The sequence below is a fragment of the Ambystoma mexicanum genome, chromosome 9 (genome assembly GCF_040938575.1).
Source record: "Ambystoma mexicanum isolate Mex_15411 chromosome 9, UKY_AmexF1_1, whole genome shotgun sequence".
NCBI classification, from domain to species: Eukaryota; Metazoa; Chordata; class Amphibia; order Caudata; family Ambystomatidae; genus Ambystoma; species Ambystoma mexicanum.
The window spans coordinates 889,673,673-889,689,757 of NC_090931.1; the positions used below are offsets into that span (position 1 = coordinate 889,673,673).

A 16,085-nucleotide genomic window follows, 5' to 3' on the forward strand; every position below is an offset into this window, starting at 1 on the left:
CACTACTACTCTCCCATTATCACCATTTATGCATTGTCAAATGCCTGTAGCCAGTCATGTTACTATTGTTGCTGAATTCAGATAAATATTACCACTTGCTATAGGCGATCAGTGACGTTACCATTACCAACTGTTGCGTCTTAATATTGCTAGTTTTTTAGCAATTTATTTCCGTTATAGGGAAAGGGCTCGAGTCCTGAAAAAAAAAAGTGGGGGACTCTGGCTATGCACTGGGGAGTGACGCCACAGGCAGTGAAAGTAAATTGAAAGACATGTTCATATTTCATTGTAAGATGTCTTTCCCAACTCAAGAAAGTCCACAGGACAAACAAGCATTTCACAAGAGAACGAGCTTTCTTAAAACATTGCTTGCGAAATAGAAAAGGTGCGCACATTTTATATACTAAAATGTGTAAGAAAGGGAAGGTGTCCTGTACAGCAGAAAGTCAATAGGACACTTTAAAACAATCCAACCAGCCAGTCTTGTGGTTAAGTTTCTTGCCACACAGCCGTGCGAACCGCGTTTGAATCCCACACACGGCGCTGTATTATCAAGTATAAGCAGCACCTTTTTATTTGAAAAAATGAATTAATTGAAAACACACATAGCGCCCCAGTTGGACAGCACGCAACCGCTACAAAAAGTGGGTGGTCACTGTCCACCCGCGTACTACCTCAACTTGAGCCGTGGCTATAGGGTTTCACTTTATGGGTCAAACAGTGCTCGTCACGCTGTGCACACTTTCATTTCAGTTGATAGAAGGAAATGGTTTCATCCCAACAACTGAGCGTCCTTCTATGCATGTCCTTAATCATCACTGTGTGGGCCACATAGTGCTTGCCATTTCCATCTAGCTGTGCATCACTCCTACTCGCTGTGGCCCGTCTCTGCCACCAGTGTGAAACTTAGATCACTCACGCTATGTGCACCTTGTGGGTTTTCCTTCAGTTCACATCTGTACCTTTTCCTTTCTTGCTGGCCCAGGAAGTTAAATCCCCATCTACCTCGCCCACTGTGGTGTATCCTCCATGTGGGTGTTCATGTAGGCTAGTCTTATCTTTTCTCTAGCTCGCCTTCCAGCTTCCTTCCCTTCTCCCCCTTTCATTTCATTTCATAAAGGGGGGGCGGAGAGGGGGAATATCCTGTTTTCTCTGTCCTCCCTGTATGCCTGCCATGAATGGAACCTTGGCTCTGTGATGCGTGTGTATGGTGAGGTCATCTGCCTCACTGTCTCTGTTCTCTCCCTCCACATTCCATGTGTGACAGTTGGGCAGTTACATCTAGCCTCCCTCGGTAATGGATTCCAAGTACTCTGTTTCTTCTGTGTGCCTTCCGCTCACCTGTAAATCACCTTCTGCCTGTCTCCTCCATGCCAATAAACTCGCTTACCTGACGCAGCCTGGCTCCTGCATCTTCATGTATAACAACCACTTAAAGCATCACTTTGTGGTGATGTTTGAACAGAATGATAACATTGACTACACATTCTTCATACGAATTGAATTCCATTACAGAACGTAGAAGAGAAATCGGCGGGCATTGACTCGTAGTTAGGCGTTTCGTAATAGTGCAGCGAAAAAGACAGGTTCTAGGGTGGGCGCGCAGACCATAAGAACATGGGCGAGGCCTTCGGCTGCAATAGGCGCTGCCAACCTTTGCGGATGGCGAAGACTACTTTTTAGCCAAGATTTCATAAGTTCTGCAGTGGGGAAGACCTAGTAGTTGTATCTCGCGGGTGGGCGGAACCTGAGCAAGCTCAGCGTGGCTAGACTCTATGAAGGGCGCGGCTTGCGTGTTGTCTCTTGTTGCTAAGGGCAGCAGCGGTGGTTGGTAACGGGCTTTGAGCGCCTGCGCAGAGCTGCTGGCGCGGTGCAGTGTGGGGCCGGAGCCGGGCTCTCCCGTCAGAAGCTATGAACCCCGCGGTGTTGCAGCGCACCCAGGATAGCCTGGGTAGGGTCATCCGGAAACCCCCACTCACTGAGCGCCTTCTCAGCAAGCCTCCGTTCCGTTACCTTCATGACGTCATCACAGAGGTAAGGAGGTTCTGGAATCTGTCAGACGTCACTACATGGGTAATGGTACACATTTTGGGTAACTGCATTGTGCCATAACCCAGTAAAGCAGAGGTGCCGCTTCAGAAACCCGCCTGACGTTATGAGGCCATAGGTACGCACCCCTGCTGGGTGGCGAGGGTTCCTATGGCGCTGCGTAACGTCACCTGGGAGATTCAGTCACTGTGGGTGTACTATAAATGCCATATCATATCGTATGTAAATGCATCGGTGTTAGCTCTCTGAGTGTCTCGTAGAAGGCACTACGTGGTTTACTCAAAATGGATTCATCTACATAGTTATTATAGTAAAATAACAAGTGGGCGACTCCAGAAACTGAACTCCTTTCGGAGTTTTCTGAGTCACATATTGCCTCGTACTAGAAGAGTTGAGGCCGAGTTGAGATTAAGAACAATGTAACTAAACTGGAGCGTTCCTGTGGGAGAGTGGACATCATTATTTATAGCAGTGATTTGAGTGGGAGAAGCGAACATCGGAGCCTAGGGGATGTTGCTGTTACCAAAATCCAGAAAAGAAAACCGTGCATGTCTAGTATATTCGTGATTCCTGAAGGGTCGGGATTGCTGATAAAATGAAGGGTTCTTAAATCTTGGTGGTCGTAGAATAATTTGATGGCATCCAGTATGATTTAAGCTACGGAGTTAAAGGCGTGTGGATCGTATAACCTGGGCATTTGTCCATACTTACAGCAACATACTTGCTCATTCCATTTGCTACCCGACTATGGAAAAAGGTGCAGAAGAAGACATTCTTTTTTTGTTGGCATAAAAGGCTGCAGATTTATTTTCACAACATTGCTAATAACTACATCATTCAAAACACTGCAAACCAAACTCAGTGAAAATAGTTCTGAAGGTGCAGCGACCAGCCGACTGTTCTGTGTCCAAACCTTGCTCCCCCAGCCATTCTTATCTGAACCCCACCTGCCCTTGCAGGTGTTCCTGTGCTGGGGGAGTGCCATTTTGTCAGGGGAAGCCGAGCCTTCCTCGATACCCCTAGCGCCCTTGCCGCTTGGGCCTCAAAGGGGTGCTGATCGCGAGAAGAGCGAAAACCCTTCCTGCTTTCCAACGGCTCATTAGTAGTCTGTATAGTGCCACTGGTCGTAAAAAAACACCTCCACGCCAAAGGTGTGTACGCGCCCACCGTGGCGCCCCCTTTCTTATCATACAACTCCAGCAGTTTAGAGCACACATTCCAAAAGAACAAATCCATGCCTGTTGATGACACATGCACTCTGTCCCTCATAGAACTCTGGTGATTTCAAGTCGATCAGACCATGTCTGACCTGCAGGGAACTTCTGCCCCTGCAGAACTTGGCCATTGCCCCATTTAACTTCCTCCTTGATTTCTCCACTGCTGAATGACTTTCTGCACCCCTCCATCCCTGTCTCGGGATGATCTCAGACAAGATGATCTCTGTATCACCCAACTGAGAGGACACTTCCTGTAAGGTGAACATCAATGACCCTCTACCTAAGTTTGTCAGGTTGTTACCGCCCAGATGGATGATCAATACGTCGGGCCTGTAATGCTTGCCCAACAGCCCTCCTGTCACTCCCATGCCTTTCAAGGCCATGTCCATCACGTTCCTGAATTGGAACTTCCTCAGGGCCAACCCATCCCTGTGCAAAAATAGGGGTGATCCCGCACCCGCCTGCTGCCTCTCCTGTAGGTAAGCTGTCAATCCCGCTACTGGACACACTGTGCTCCCCTGTATGCTATAAAGGGTGACTGTTCGCCCTTTTCCCTTCTAATCCGTCTTAGACCTCCTAAGATAAATGTGTACCAGCTCCTTTGATATGTGCACATCTTCCAGCCTTAAAAACCCAGAGCCCCCTCCCTCTCTATTCTTGGGTACCAGTTTGCTCACTCTGAAGGCTCAGAAGAAGGCTAAGGTGAAAGGTGCCGTGAACAAAACCCTCTCTCGATTGCTACGGCAAATCTTATTCAGAGTTTCTAGTAAACCGTGCAATTTAACAATATCTATGGGCTGCCTTGCATCAGGCTTTCTCTCCAGGGTCGGATTGGCCTTTCGGCCCGTGGCCGGGCCGACATCGTCCCTGGGGAGTGGGGGCCGGTTTCTGGCCATGCCTGGACCGGTTTGGAAGAAATAAAAAACGTGAAATATATTTTTATTTTTTTTCAAAACGCCTTTCATCCTTCTTAGGTTGATAAATGAGTACCAACAACAGGTTGGGTGATATTGTATGCATATTTGTTCTATAAAAAGAGCTTATAGGCAAGTGCTATACAATAACATTATCATTTGGCCTTGGACGTCTGCTTGGATTCCCAGTAATTTAGTGTACTTAGGAACAATGCTATTTGATGCCACTTCCTGTTTTCTCAAGGGGTGAAAGGTCGTGTTTCATTGCTTCCTGGGATATCACTTTGGGGTGGCATCAGTGTCATCAGAGGTCAAGGGTCGTAAGGCGAGGGGTGGGCCACTTTCTTTTGGGTGACCGGGCCTATTTCTTGTCCCAGTCCGACCCTGTTTCTCTCTGTTTGCTAAGCCCAAGCTTTCATAGCCATTACAATGTAATGCTCCTTGGTGGGATCGGGCTTTCCCCCCAGTTTGTAGTAGTGTGCTATTGCTACCCAGACCGCCATCCCCATCCAAACAAAGGCACGCACTGGTGATCCTTTTTTGTGCTCCGTCAAAGATTGTTCCTTAAAAGCCAAGAATCTCTCCCAACAAACTTTGTACCTCCTTGCCGCGCCTGGTGCCAGGGCTGTGTAGATCAGTGAGCTCAGATTTACCCAATCATGCCCCACCACTAAACCTTGAATGGAGTCATCCTCTTGTTCACCTCTGGACTGTTCCCCCCCAAAATCTTTCCAACTGCAAACGAGAGATTGAGTCAGCTGCCACATTTTCTACCCCTGGAATGTGTTGTGCTCTTACTTCGGAGTTCAACTTGAGCAGGCTTGTTGTCAGCTCCCTCAGGAACATAAGTACCCTTAAATTGCTGGACATCTCTTGATTAAGGATTTGCACCACTGTCGTGTTCTCCGACCACCGCATCACCCTCCTATTCGCTAATGACTCTTCCCATAGCCTGAAAGTGACCACAATAGTGAACAGCTTCAGCAACGTGATGTCTCTGGTAATTCCCTCCTGATGCCATGCTGCCGGCCAGCCCTGCCCGCACCACTCGTTCCCCCAGAATAGCCCCAGATCCTTGGGAGCCTGAAGCGTCCATAAAAAGTCTGGGTTTCTCACTAGTGGCCAACTGCACCCGCCAAAGTAGTACCCCATTGAAGTTATCCAGGAAACCATCCCACATCTTGAGATCCTCTTTAACTTCCGCCCCTAGCCACACGTGCTGGGCAGCGTGAGTTGCAGCCCTACAGTCTTGAGCTCAATGCTCCTGACAAATACTTTTCCTGCCGGGATCACCTTACCAGCAAAGTTCAAATTTCCCGCCAATGACTGCAGTTCCCTCAAAGTGGCCTTACTCATGCCCCTCAATTCCTTGATTGTTTAAGTTTCACCCCTTTGTCTTATGTCAGTATTGTGAGTGGACCAACTGTCTTCCCCTTAGCCAAGGGGACCCCCCATCTCCTGCATCAATGACTGGAACCTCCTCATGAGTGCCCTGCACTCATCTGTCCCTTCCTTCCCAATGAACAAGAAGTCGCTGAGTTAGTACATTACTACCGCGCTCTGGGCCCACTGCTTCAGTGCATACTCCAAAAAACGACTGACTTTTCAAAATAGGCACACGAAATTGCGCAACCCATCGGTAAGCACCTGTCGTAATAGTAAAAGCTGTCTACTTTGAAACCCATTAAATTATAGCTTTCTCTGTTAAATGGCAGTAGGCTGAAGGCTGACTCAATATCGGCCTTCCCCATCAGCGCGCCATTCCCTTTGGCCCTCATTGGTTCTACTGCATCATCAAAGGAAGCATAATTAACCCTACAGCTTTCTTCAGCTATGTCGTCGTTCACTGATGCCCCTTGGGGAAGTATAGGTGCTGTATGAGGCGAAACATCCCTTCCTCCTCATTGGGAACCAAGCCTAGTGGCGGTACCACAAAGTTCTTCAAAGGTGGGGTAGTAAATGGGCCTGCCACCCTACCCAGCTTAATCTTTTTAGCAATTTTTTGCGCCGCTACCTCTGGCATTTTCACAGCTGATTTTCGATTGTCTGCGTCCCTGCTCCCCGTTGCACCGTTGTAAGGGATTCCAAACCCCCACTTGAAACCTTCCCAAAGTAATTTTGCATCAGCGCTGTTGTGGCACGTATTCAGGAATGGGATCTATTTATGCAGGAATACGGGAGTGGGCAAGTGGATGTCAATTACGCTTAGCCTTCTCTTTGGGTTTCGCGCTACTCCTCTGCTTTACCTCATCGGATGAAGACGTGCTGTGATTCCCTGCACCTTTGCCACCTGTGTCCTTGAATCTGCAGATTTTGCCAAAGGGGCAATACCCTTGCTCAAACTTCAGCAAACTTCTTGCTCCCCCTGCTGATAACTGGGTCGACTATTCCAGGAGGAGTGCCCACGAAAGGACCCCCTCCTCCTGTCCCCATAGGACCATCTCTCTTTTTTATAATACGGCTTTCCCGCCCTGAGCCTTCTCCCCCGTCTCCCTTGATGATACAATTATTTTCAATGTAACCCGTAACATCCACCTCATCCCAAGACATTACAGGCCAAATCTGCATCTTTAGGCTAAACCCCCTATCATACTTTAACCATGCTTCGCAGCCATAGGTCAGGTATGTAGTACTGATGTACTGCTCATATGCGAATAATGCCCCGGCATCCTGTGGGAACTTTTCTATCATAATTGATGCCAACATCCTGAAAGCCGCCAACCAATTGTGGATGTTCTCCTCTATCTTGACCTTCTCCCTGTCCTTCTCTGACAACATGTGTAAACCAAGCCCCACTGGCTCCATATATAGCAAGGAAAAGATTTCCAAATACTCCTTCTGCCAAATCCTTTCCTTTTAGGCCAAAGGAATGTGCCATAGTAAAGTGTTGCCCGTACTGGTGCAAAGCCCAGCATCGCTCTACTATACTGCGTATCATTACCTTGCCCTTGGTTGCCTGCCGTTGTTGAGCACACCTGCTGCAGCTGGCTACCCTCCCCAATAGACATTTCCCTAGGCAGTGCGGCGGCTTGACTCATGGTTGTGGGGCTCACAGGCCCCTCACCCCCCCCACCCCGCCTCCCGAAAGCCACCCAGCCTCTGAACTTCCCCTTGCTGATGCACCACCTCAGCATTCCTTCCCACCTGATTAAATGCATTGACATTTCCACACAACATTTGACCATTTCCCCCATGCTTGCAAGCACTGCATAATCCCACTGATGCCACCGTCACCGTGATGGCCGCATGCGTGCTGGGTGCACTGCTGCTACACCTTGGAACCTCTGCAGGCAAGGCTGATGGGTTGGCAACAGGCCCCTGCTTTTTCCATCTGCCTTTTTCACCCACAGCTGCTTTCCGCTTTTTGGCAGCTTCAGCCAACTGCCTAATTTCCTTGGCTTTAGTGTTCAATGTCCTGCTCCTTTTCGATACTGGCTCGATGAGTTTTCTCATCTTCAATGGTTTGAATCTCTTGCCTAGCCTCTTTTGTGTAATTTGGAAACAATGGGGATTGTGACTTTTTGCTTGTACCAGCCACTTCCCCATCGAGCTCCGTCGCCACCTTCTGCAACCAATTTGGCCCATCCCTGGCGGCTGCCATCTCTGCCATCATGATGAATTGCTCCATGTCCTTTTGAGGGCAGCAGAATCCTGGCGTGCCCCCACCTTGTGTAGACATCTTACTTGTTGCAGCGGACTCCAGACACATGCACTGCAAGGGATTGGCTTGTTGCAGCGACCCTCCCGGAACACGCACTACTTGGGTAAGGCTGACTTGTAATATAATTTGCTGCGTCCTTGTCAGCACTGCCATTGCCCATGCAGCAGCCGGCCAGGCACCTGCACTGCTTGGGTAAGGCTGACTTGTAAAATAATTTGCTGTGTGCTTGTTAGCATTGCCGTTGCCAACCCTTCAGGCGCACGCACTGCTTGCAGCTACTTTTCCCTCCTTAATTGCTTCCGAGCTTCACTGGTCTGAAGACACACGCAGTATTCTTAGATACTACGACTGGAATGTAAATTTATTCAGCCGCCGAGAGCCGGACTGAGCGCTCCCAAACCCTAAAACCCAGTTTATGTGTTCACTTTTGACCGGAGGCCCTTTTTGTTCTCTGCCGCTTGTACTTGACTAACTAACTAATACACCCCCGCTTGATCTCCTTATTAAATACAAGTTATTCAGGATTTCTGTTTTTCACCCCACAGCGGCCCAGGTTGCCAATGCGTTTGTTCCTCCTCTGTGGTCCGTGTCCCGTGGAGAGGAGGCAGACCGCTGTGCACGCTCTCTCCCCTCTATGCCCCCTCGCTCACCTCTAAATTCGGCCCCTCCGACCAGCGGCTTCCGCGTGCTGAACTCCACGCCGGCTGCTCTCCTTGGACCGCAGCTTTGTTTCCCAAGGCACCGTCGATGCTCCTGACGCTGTCCTTACAACGCCTGCAGCACTTCCCAAACTGCTGCAGCTCTGCTTCGTGAAGGCTTCTCACGGCGGCCCCCAGGCACATGCACTGCACTATGGTTCAGCCTCATAACTTCTTCAGGCTAAAGAACTCTGCAATGTTGCTCTTAACAAAAAACTGCTGCCTCCTTCCTCGCGTCGTCCGGCATCCTCGGGCTACGACGATCCGGCAGCCAGTTGGCCAGTAGCTTATAAGCCCCCTGGCGTGCCCATCTCCTTTGTTTGACTTTCGCAGGCATTCTAGCCCATTTGGCGGGCTTCCTGCCCCTCTTGCTTTTCCCGGGCTTGCCCAAACTCTTCCCCCTTACCCAGGGGGTGGGGAGGAGGATGCTGCCCAGTTATTTGGGCATGTCCTCAAGTTGTACCACGTCGTCACCTCCATGATATGCTTTTTTTGGTAGGGATGCCTGCACTACACGGGGTGGTCATCCTCTCCTGATTATCCTCCTTCAATCCAGATCTTTTTTACTCTGGCATGGTGACTGGCGTTATCCCCATGTTGGAGGCAGGAACACTACTTGCCTACCCAGTGTGCCTGAAATGGGCCTACACATTTGATAAGGCAACCTGCAAGAAAAATGCACGAACGTGAGATGACCAGAACTAGCTTGAGTTCTTCCTGATAGCCATGGGCCCGGACACAATAGCATTGAGTATAGCATCCACTGTTATTTCCCAAACCGGTAGAAAGAAAGATACAACACTGGTAATGTTCCGAAGGGATCCTTTTTTTGTTGTTGCAGAAAACACATGTTGAAGGCAGGTAGATGTACAGCAAAGGGGCATGAATGCATCATTGGGACTCCGGGTCTACTGAACTTCGGCTTAGCTGAAATCCAGCTGCAAAAAAAAAGGCATTCGACTCGATAGTGCTTGCTGTTCGAATCCAGCTGGATTCCTTTTCTTGTCATTAAAATGCCATGCAGCGAGGAGTGAAAATTGCAAAAGGCAATGACATTAAACATAGATTTATTAAGGAATGCTATAAAACAAAGACTTTGGTATGCATTTGAGTATTACGCAGGAGTTGAGGATGAGGTGAGCATGGCTTATTTCTATGGAAAATTTCTATGACTTGTCTTTCACAAGCGGACAGAAATCATTCATATGTGCGCTGCACGGAAAGTTTGAAAGTCCCTTTGCTTTCTAAAAACGCGTGCATCTCGTAGGAGATTGCAATGTGTGTGATTCTGAATGGAAGTTGCAAATTGAAATACTCATTTTGTTCCTTGCCACTTGCTTTGAGTATCAATTTTTTCATATGTAATATCCTTTTATTCATTATTATTTTTTTTGTTAGTCCCTGTTTTTTGTAAATATCTTTTTTTCTTAGGCTTCTATGCTTTAATTAGGGATGATCTATTGATTACAATGAAGAGGCGTACATTAAACATGGGGCACACATTTAATATAGTGCTTTATTTTGTTAAGTGTGGTTTGGAACTTGATGTATTAACTAAAACAACTATTTGACTTGGTTTTCGGCTTCGGTGAATACATAACAAACTATTTTTGGTTTCCGGCCGAATACGAAATATGCTATTCGGTGCACTGTGCACCCTTACTTCGGACGGTACACGGTTAAGCATGGTGGTATTTGAATAACGTTAACTCCACAGAACCTGATATTATAACCCATTATGTGTAGCTGGCATTCCCTACCCACACTAATGGGGAGCGGGGTGGCTGGGAGCTAAGAGAGGGTTGAGGCACCTTTGTGTTATTTCCTTGATTTGCTGCTTTCCTGCCGCCATGTATAAGGCTGAACTGTTAATTGAAAAAGGCTCCTTCCCTTGCCACTGGGATTTCAATGTGATATCTGTGATACGGTGTAATCGTGCTCTGGCAACCGTTTGTTTATTTTGCTATGCGTTGAATTTTAAAACAATAAAAAGTTATATGAAAAAGAAACCGTACACAATGATACAAGAAATTGTTTCTTTTTGTGTCTAGATCCTCATGGAGCTAGCAAAAGAATTGTGATTATTAGGATCATATCATATTAATAAGATGGAAAACTGAGTTACAATTAAGTGATATTTGTAAAGATAAATTGTGCTTTTTCAGTCAAAGCAAACCTGTATTGCACAAAAGCACTTTTCAGAATTCCTGTCCTGTGCTGTGTGCATTTATCAAAATGCGTCTGTATGGTGTGTTCATACACATTGTGTAGGAGAAGGATTTCCACAAATCTTAGACATTTTTTTAAACCCGCCATCTTTGCTGAGCAACAGTTTTCTGTTTCTAATGGGCCCTATTAATTTTCTCGTTTTTGTTATGTTTTGGTTGCCTGTTGCATACGTTGTATACCTCTGCATAGGCAAATCCTGTTTACTCTTAGAATTTAATTTACCCTCTAATTATAAAAAGTGTTTCTTTAAATATATTTTTTAATTTTATTATTTGAAAACTCCCACTCAAAACCTGATGTGGGTCACTGATAACTATGCTAAGTCTAATTTACATCCATACAACCTTAAAGGAATGGTTCGGGCAAAAAATGTTATTGTCCCTACGGGTCAGCCATATGTTTTTAAGCCTAAGTCGCTCAATTTTAGAAAAATTTCCTAAGGACCTTACCCGAGTTTTCGTCCATTAAATGCTCGCGAAAACAGGCACCAGGGCGCTGCCATTTTGTGATAATCCTATCACTTGCCGCATCGCCCTGGCTGACCTGCTTTTGTGGCACTAAATCATATCCCCCGCCCCTGAGCCTGACATTATCAAAACATTCATATTCCCTGCCTCTCTGTGACGTTACTGTGCTGTGTAGGCAACGCACCCAGTTGTCTTCCACGCAACTTCACACAGAACCCGGAAACCAACACAGATCAACTCACAACACAGCGCGCACAATTCGGAATATGAAACTGTACTTTAAAATCAAACAGCAATACGGTACATTTGGTAAAGTACATTTATTTGACATTAAATGTTTAGAGAATATTCAGCAATTGGCATATTAAATGGGAATTGAATTTTTATTCTTTTCTCTCGATCCGCAAATCTGGAAAAGTTTATTGTGAGTCACGCGCTGTTCCTTTAAGGTACACAGGGTGTTGGTTTTCGTTAAAAGAAGCACTTTGGATGCACAGTGAACCGCAAGGCTGTTCCATCAACTAGGCACTAGGCCACCGTAAAGGTCGATATGTTGCTTCTAGCTGCTAGTACCGCGTAAGGGCATATGGCTCTTTGGCGATCGTCCCATAAAATGGTCAATGTAGTGTAGTTGTTTACAAGAAGCTGCAGCTGGCGGTTGAAAAAACCATCTGCCGGGGTCTGGAATAGGTGGCAGTGGCAATAAGGTAGGATGTACCTGTTTAGAAAACATAAAAATTGAAATTAGTCTCACCAGCCGATCTTTATTACTATTATTAATTTTATTTATTACGGGCGAGCTGAAACTATTTGCTTGCAAGGATAGTTCAATGGAGTATGTTCGGCTCTAAAAGCAATGTGAAAACGAACGAAATAAATTCAGGGAAACACACAAACTAATGATTTTTTTTTACCGTTGAACCACTGAGAAATGACTGTTTGTTTACATGCGTGTCGAATGGGCACATGCATGCCCATGTGCCCGGTAGAAAGACGATCCCACAAAGGTTGTACTTGCTATTCATTCATTCATTCCGGTATAAAAGCGTCTAAAGAGTTACTTACATTATATTTGCCATTTCCATTGTATCTCTGCGTAATGCAGTCCGTAAATCCCACTGTGTTCGTGCCAACGGTTTTTCATATGCTGAACTAACATGAAACTCAATCTAGTTTCAGAATTTTCAATGTTATCGTCTCTTACGTTATTGCCCTCCTCCTTCAAATGAAGTCCTTTCGGCATGGTCCCTGTCTGTCAAGGTAAAAAACCAATAGAACCTTATACTGCCAGTGCGATTCGCGGGCCTCTTCAGCCCGCGAGCAAAAAATCAAAGCGGCTGACCTTCACTCTGCATGAGCGTACATTCTTACTTTGCAACATCCCGTCTAAAGCCATCTGTGAGAACTTGAATTTTTGACTCCATGTTTGTACTAGGCCTCAATGTGCAAATGCGAACTGGCTTCTCTCCCATCTGCAACGCCTCGCTTGGCGCGGGCCCCCAATTTTGTCCTTGTTGTCCGCGAGCTTTGCAGCCCTAGAGAACCATAACTATGGAGACATTGACTTTTTGGGGGGAAGGTCAGGGAAAGTATAAAGTACCTGAGGAGTTGAGTTGAAAGTGAGATCTATTGTTTATTTGTTTTATTATTTGCAATACGCAAGCCTCCACTCGGTTAACAGTGCGCAGCATTTACATGAGATTGCGAAACTTAGTTACATCAACAAAAATATATACATACACATATTCACAAGGTCAGCGATATGAAGTGAATGGAGAGAGAAGTCAAAGATGACACCCATGTTGTTCGCCACCCAGGATGGTGAATGGAGGGTTTAGGGTTAGCATACTTTGTATGCACACTGTACAATGACATTATTTTCAAAAAGACAATCAGATTACAATGATTTATTTAAACCGGGAGATTTGAACTTCTCAACGAGCTCTGCTTTGGGTGGACATGGCACAGTGGCAATTTTTGGTGGCAATGCATCAGTGCTCTGCACAGAAACGCTGAACATTCCATATCTGTGCTTCTCTAGTGCACTAACAATAAGGCCTTTAACAAAGTTGAACTCCGTTTCCTCATATACTGGTTTTACCCCCCATTTCTTAGTTCTTTTTCCAAAGGTCGTAGTGTAGCGAGGCATCCCTACATTTCCCGTAGTCCTAGACTGTTCACGGCCCACATTCTCGCAATGGGCCAAAACCGCTAGTAGAGTCCTATGTTTCATGCCCTGTAAGCTGAAATGCAATTGCTTTGGCCTGTACTTTAGGCACATATTGTGGAACACCTCCAATTCTCCTGTGTGACAGAATTCTGTCAGTCCCCTCAAATCTCTTGATAGAGTTTTATCGAAAACAATCTTCTCGATGGCTTTGTGTGTAGGTGAAGATGCAATCAACCACTTCTTCTTCTTCCGTGCCTCCTCTGTGGACAAAGGGCCATGTTCACATTGGTGGAAATGTTGGTTTTCTGTCCAGCGGTGAACGTTGGTACAGTGGTGCATCAGTAACCGCCATTTTTCAAGTAGGATTTCCACTGACCCTTCACAAGTTTTGGAGCTCCACCAAAGATGGTTGCTGATAGACTGGGACGACTGTGAAATACTTTCAAAACCTTTTTTTTCCCTTCAGCCGAGATTTTCTTATTGATTGATTTAGCAAGATGCCATACGTCAAATTGATGTTTAATATGTGGCTACTGCTCTCTCATTGTCTTTGCTATTGAAATGTGTCTGTCCGCGGCTATGAGGTCGATGTGCATTCCCCTTGATTGTAGATATTGCAATGATTTTATAAATCCTAGTTTCTCCATGGCCACTGGGGATTTACATTGGGACACCTGCACGACCACCGAACTCACAATTTTCTTACTATCCATGTCCTGAAAGTGGTAGGTGCAGTACTTGGCAGAAAATCCAGGGCTGTTGCACTGTCCATCGCCGGCCAGCCTGAATCGTTTCCCTTCTAATGTACTTGCTAGAGACAATTGTTCAATTTTCCAAGCATCACTAATGGCCGGACACAGATAATCATGTTGGTATTTGTAGTACTGGGTTTTAGAAATGAAATGAAGTCCCACAAACTGAAAGAAAAACATTCTAAAACTGGACCCACAAAAAAGTGAGGCAGCTGCACACAGTAGATTGCCTGCTGACAACTTCCCCAGCATCGGTTGTGCAGACCATGAGAACGCATGATTAAATCTACAGGCGGCATGTATTTTGACGTTACTGCCTTGTTTTTGACGAGTCACATGAATCAATGGCTCCCCACATACTTCCCCTGCAACTGAATGCCCACATTTCAGCATACTTATAATATCCATCAAACAACTGTCGAATACTATGTATTTGCCCTCTTTCATTAGACTATCATCCGGCGTGAAAGTTGTTTCGGACTGTGCCGTTGAGGACATATCAAGAAATTCGAAAGAAATATCGCTGATATCAAGTTCTGATGCGTCGTTGGGTGCTGCTGCTGGTTCATTCCTCTGTCATTTCAACATCTGATACTTCAGCATTGATGGTAGAACACAACATTGTCGACAGCTTTTTGGGTGGCATTTTTTTGGCGGGTGTAGATTGTGTGAATTGATCTGCGACTACTTCAGAGCTATCTTCAATACATTCAGTATCATCTTCTTTTGGTGGTGCCGTTGAACTGTAGCAATGGTCCAATACAACTTTACTGGATTCTCCGGACACAGTCAATTCATGTTCTGGCCATTGGACATGAGCATCCCGAGTCTCAACGCGCCTGAATGAATAGTTCCTCCATAGTGTAAATGGTCTGGCAAGCAACATCTATCATTTGCTTCACTGTCTGTGTATGTATAGTTCGTACACCCACGGGTAACTAGAGGACAGATTGGAAAAGGGATGTTAATTTTAAACACAATATAAAGTATAGTACAATTGACAGGAAAAAACATAATATAGTCCCCAAAACAATTCCTAAAATTATGAACTGTTTGTAACTAACCTTATTTTTGTTTCTTTTCTTTGCACCTTTCTTGACTCGAACTTCATCATCTGCACGCTGTTGCTCCGATCTGTTTCCGCATGTCTTCCCTTCCTCTTGCGCTGCAACAACTATATTTTTTGGATCCGCATAGACAGCATGGAATGACGCTCCATCGACTCACTGAAACATAGTACTTTCATTACTATGTATCACAATATTGAAAACATAAAACACACGCGAGGACGAACACACAGGTACATCTCAATAGCTAAACACGAAATAAACATTCTGTAGAACAATCAAACGACAAGTATTCGAGCTCTGATGGTCTAGTTCGATGGAACTGTCAGTATCCATACCTCTGGCTCCGCATGGACTGCCATGAATATTTGTATTGGAGAGGAGGCATCGGCAACTCCCTGAAACACAGTACTTGCATTAGTATGGTTTTCAATATTGTAAACATAACACACACTTGGGGTCGACGGCACAGGTACATATAAAGAGATGACCACAAATGATGCATTGTCTAAAAGAATCGAGGAATATCTAAATATGATCAGATTTCATCGACTTATTTCTCACAGGTTAGAAACCCGGCAAGGCCAACTCCGCTTTCATCCTTCAGATGTTGATACACAGGTACCAACTTCGGTTGGGTGATAATTGTATGTAAATATATTATGTACTATATAAATAACAAATCATTAACTCTGTCCAGTCAAAATATGGCCACGAGATTAAATGTAGAATTTAGTATTGAGCCCTTACCTCTCTGCATCATAGCATTGGCATTCCATTGGGTAGTAGTACATACAGGAAATGAGGACTTTAATTAAACATCAAAAGACAATTCTACTATTGAACCACAAAACACACAAT

The 16,085-nt window shown here is 45.6% G+C and overlaps 1 protein-coding gene across 4 annotated transcripts in view; it reads left to right on the plus strand.

The window, feature by feature from the left end:
• TRAF3IP1 (TRAF3 interacting protein 1) overlaps positions 1–16,085 on the plus strand; it is a 1,297,461-nt gene that overhangs the window by 140,714 nt on the left and 1,140,662 nt on the right. Inside the window, exon 1 of one of the 4 annotated variants that reach the window (XM_069616012.1) lies at positions 1,579–2,034. The exons of 1 other annotated variant lie outside the window; for it this stretch is intronic. In XM_069616012.1, the coding sequence (XP_069472113.1) occupies positions 1,912–2,034 (123 nt within the window). In that variant the 5' untranslated portion in view covers positions 1,579–1,911. Of the gene's footprint in view, positions 1–1,578; positions 2,035–16,085 lie in introns of those variants that run through there. 2 more of the 4 variants (XM_069616015.1, XM_069616013.1) reach the window with 2 other exon arrangements.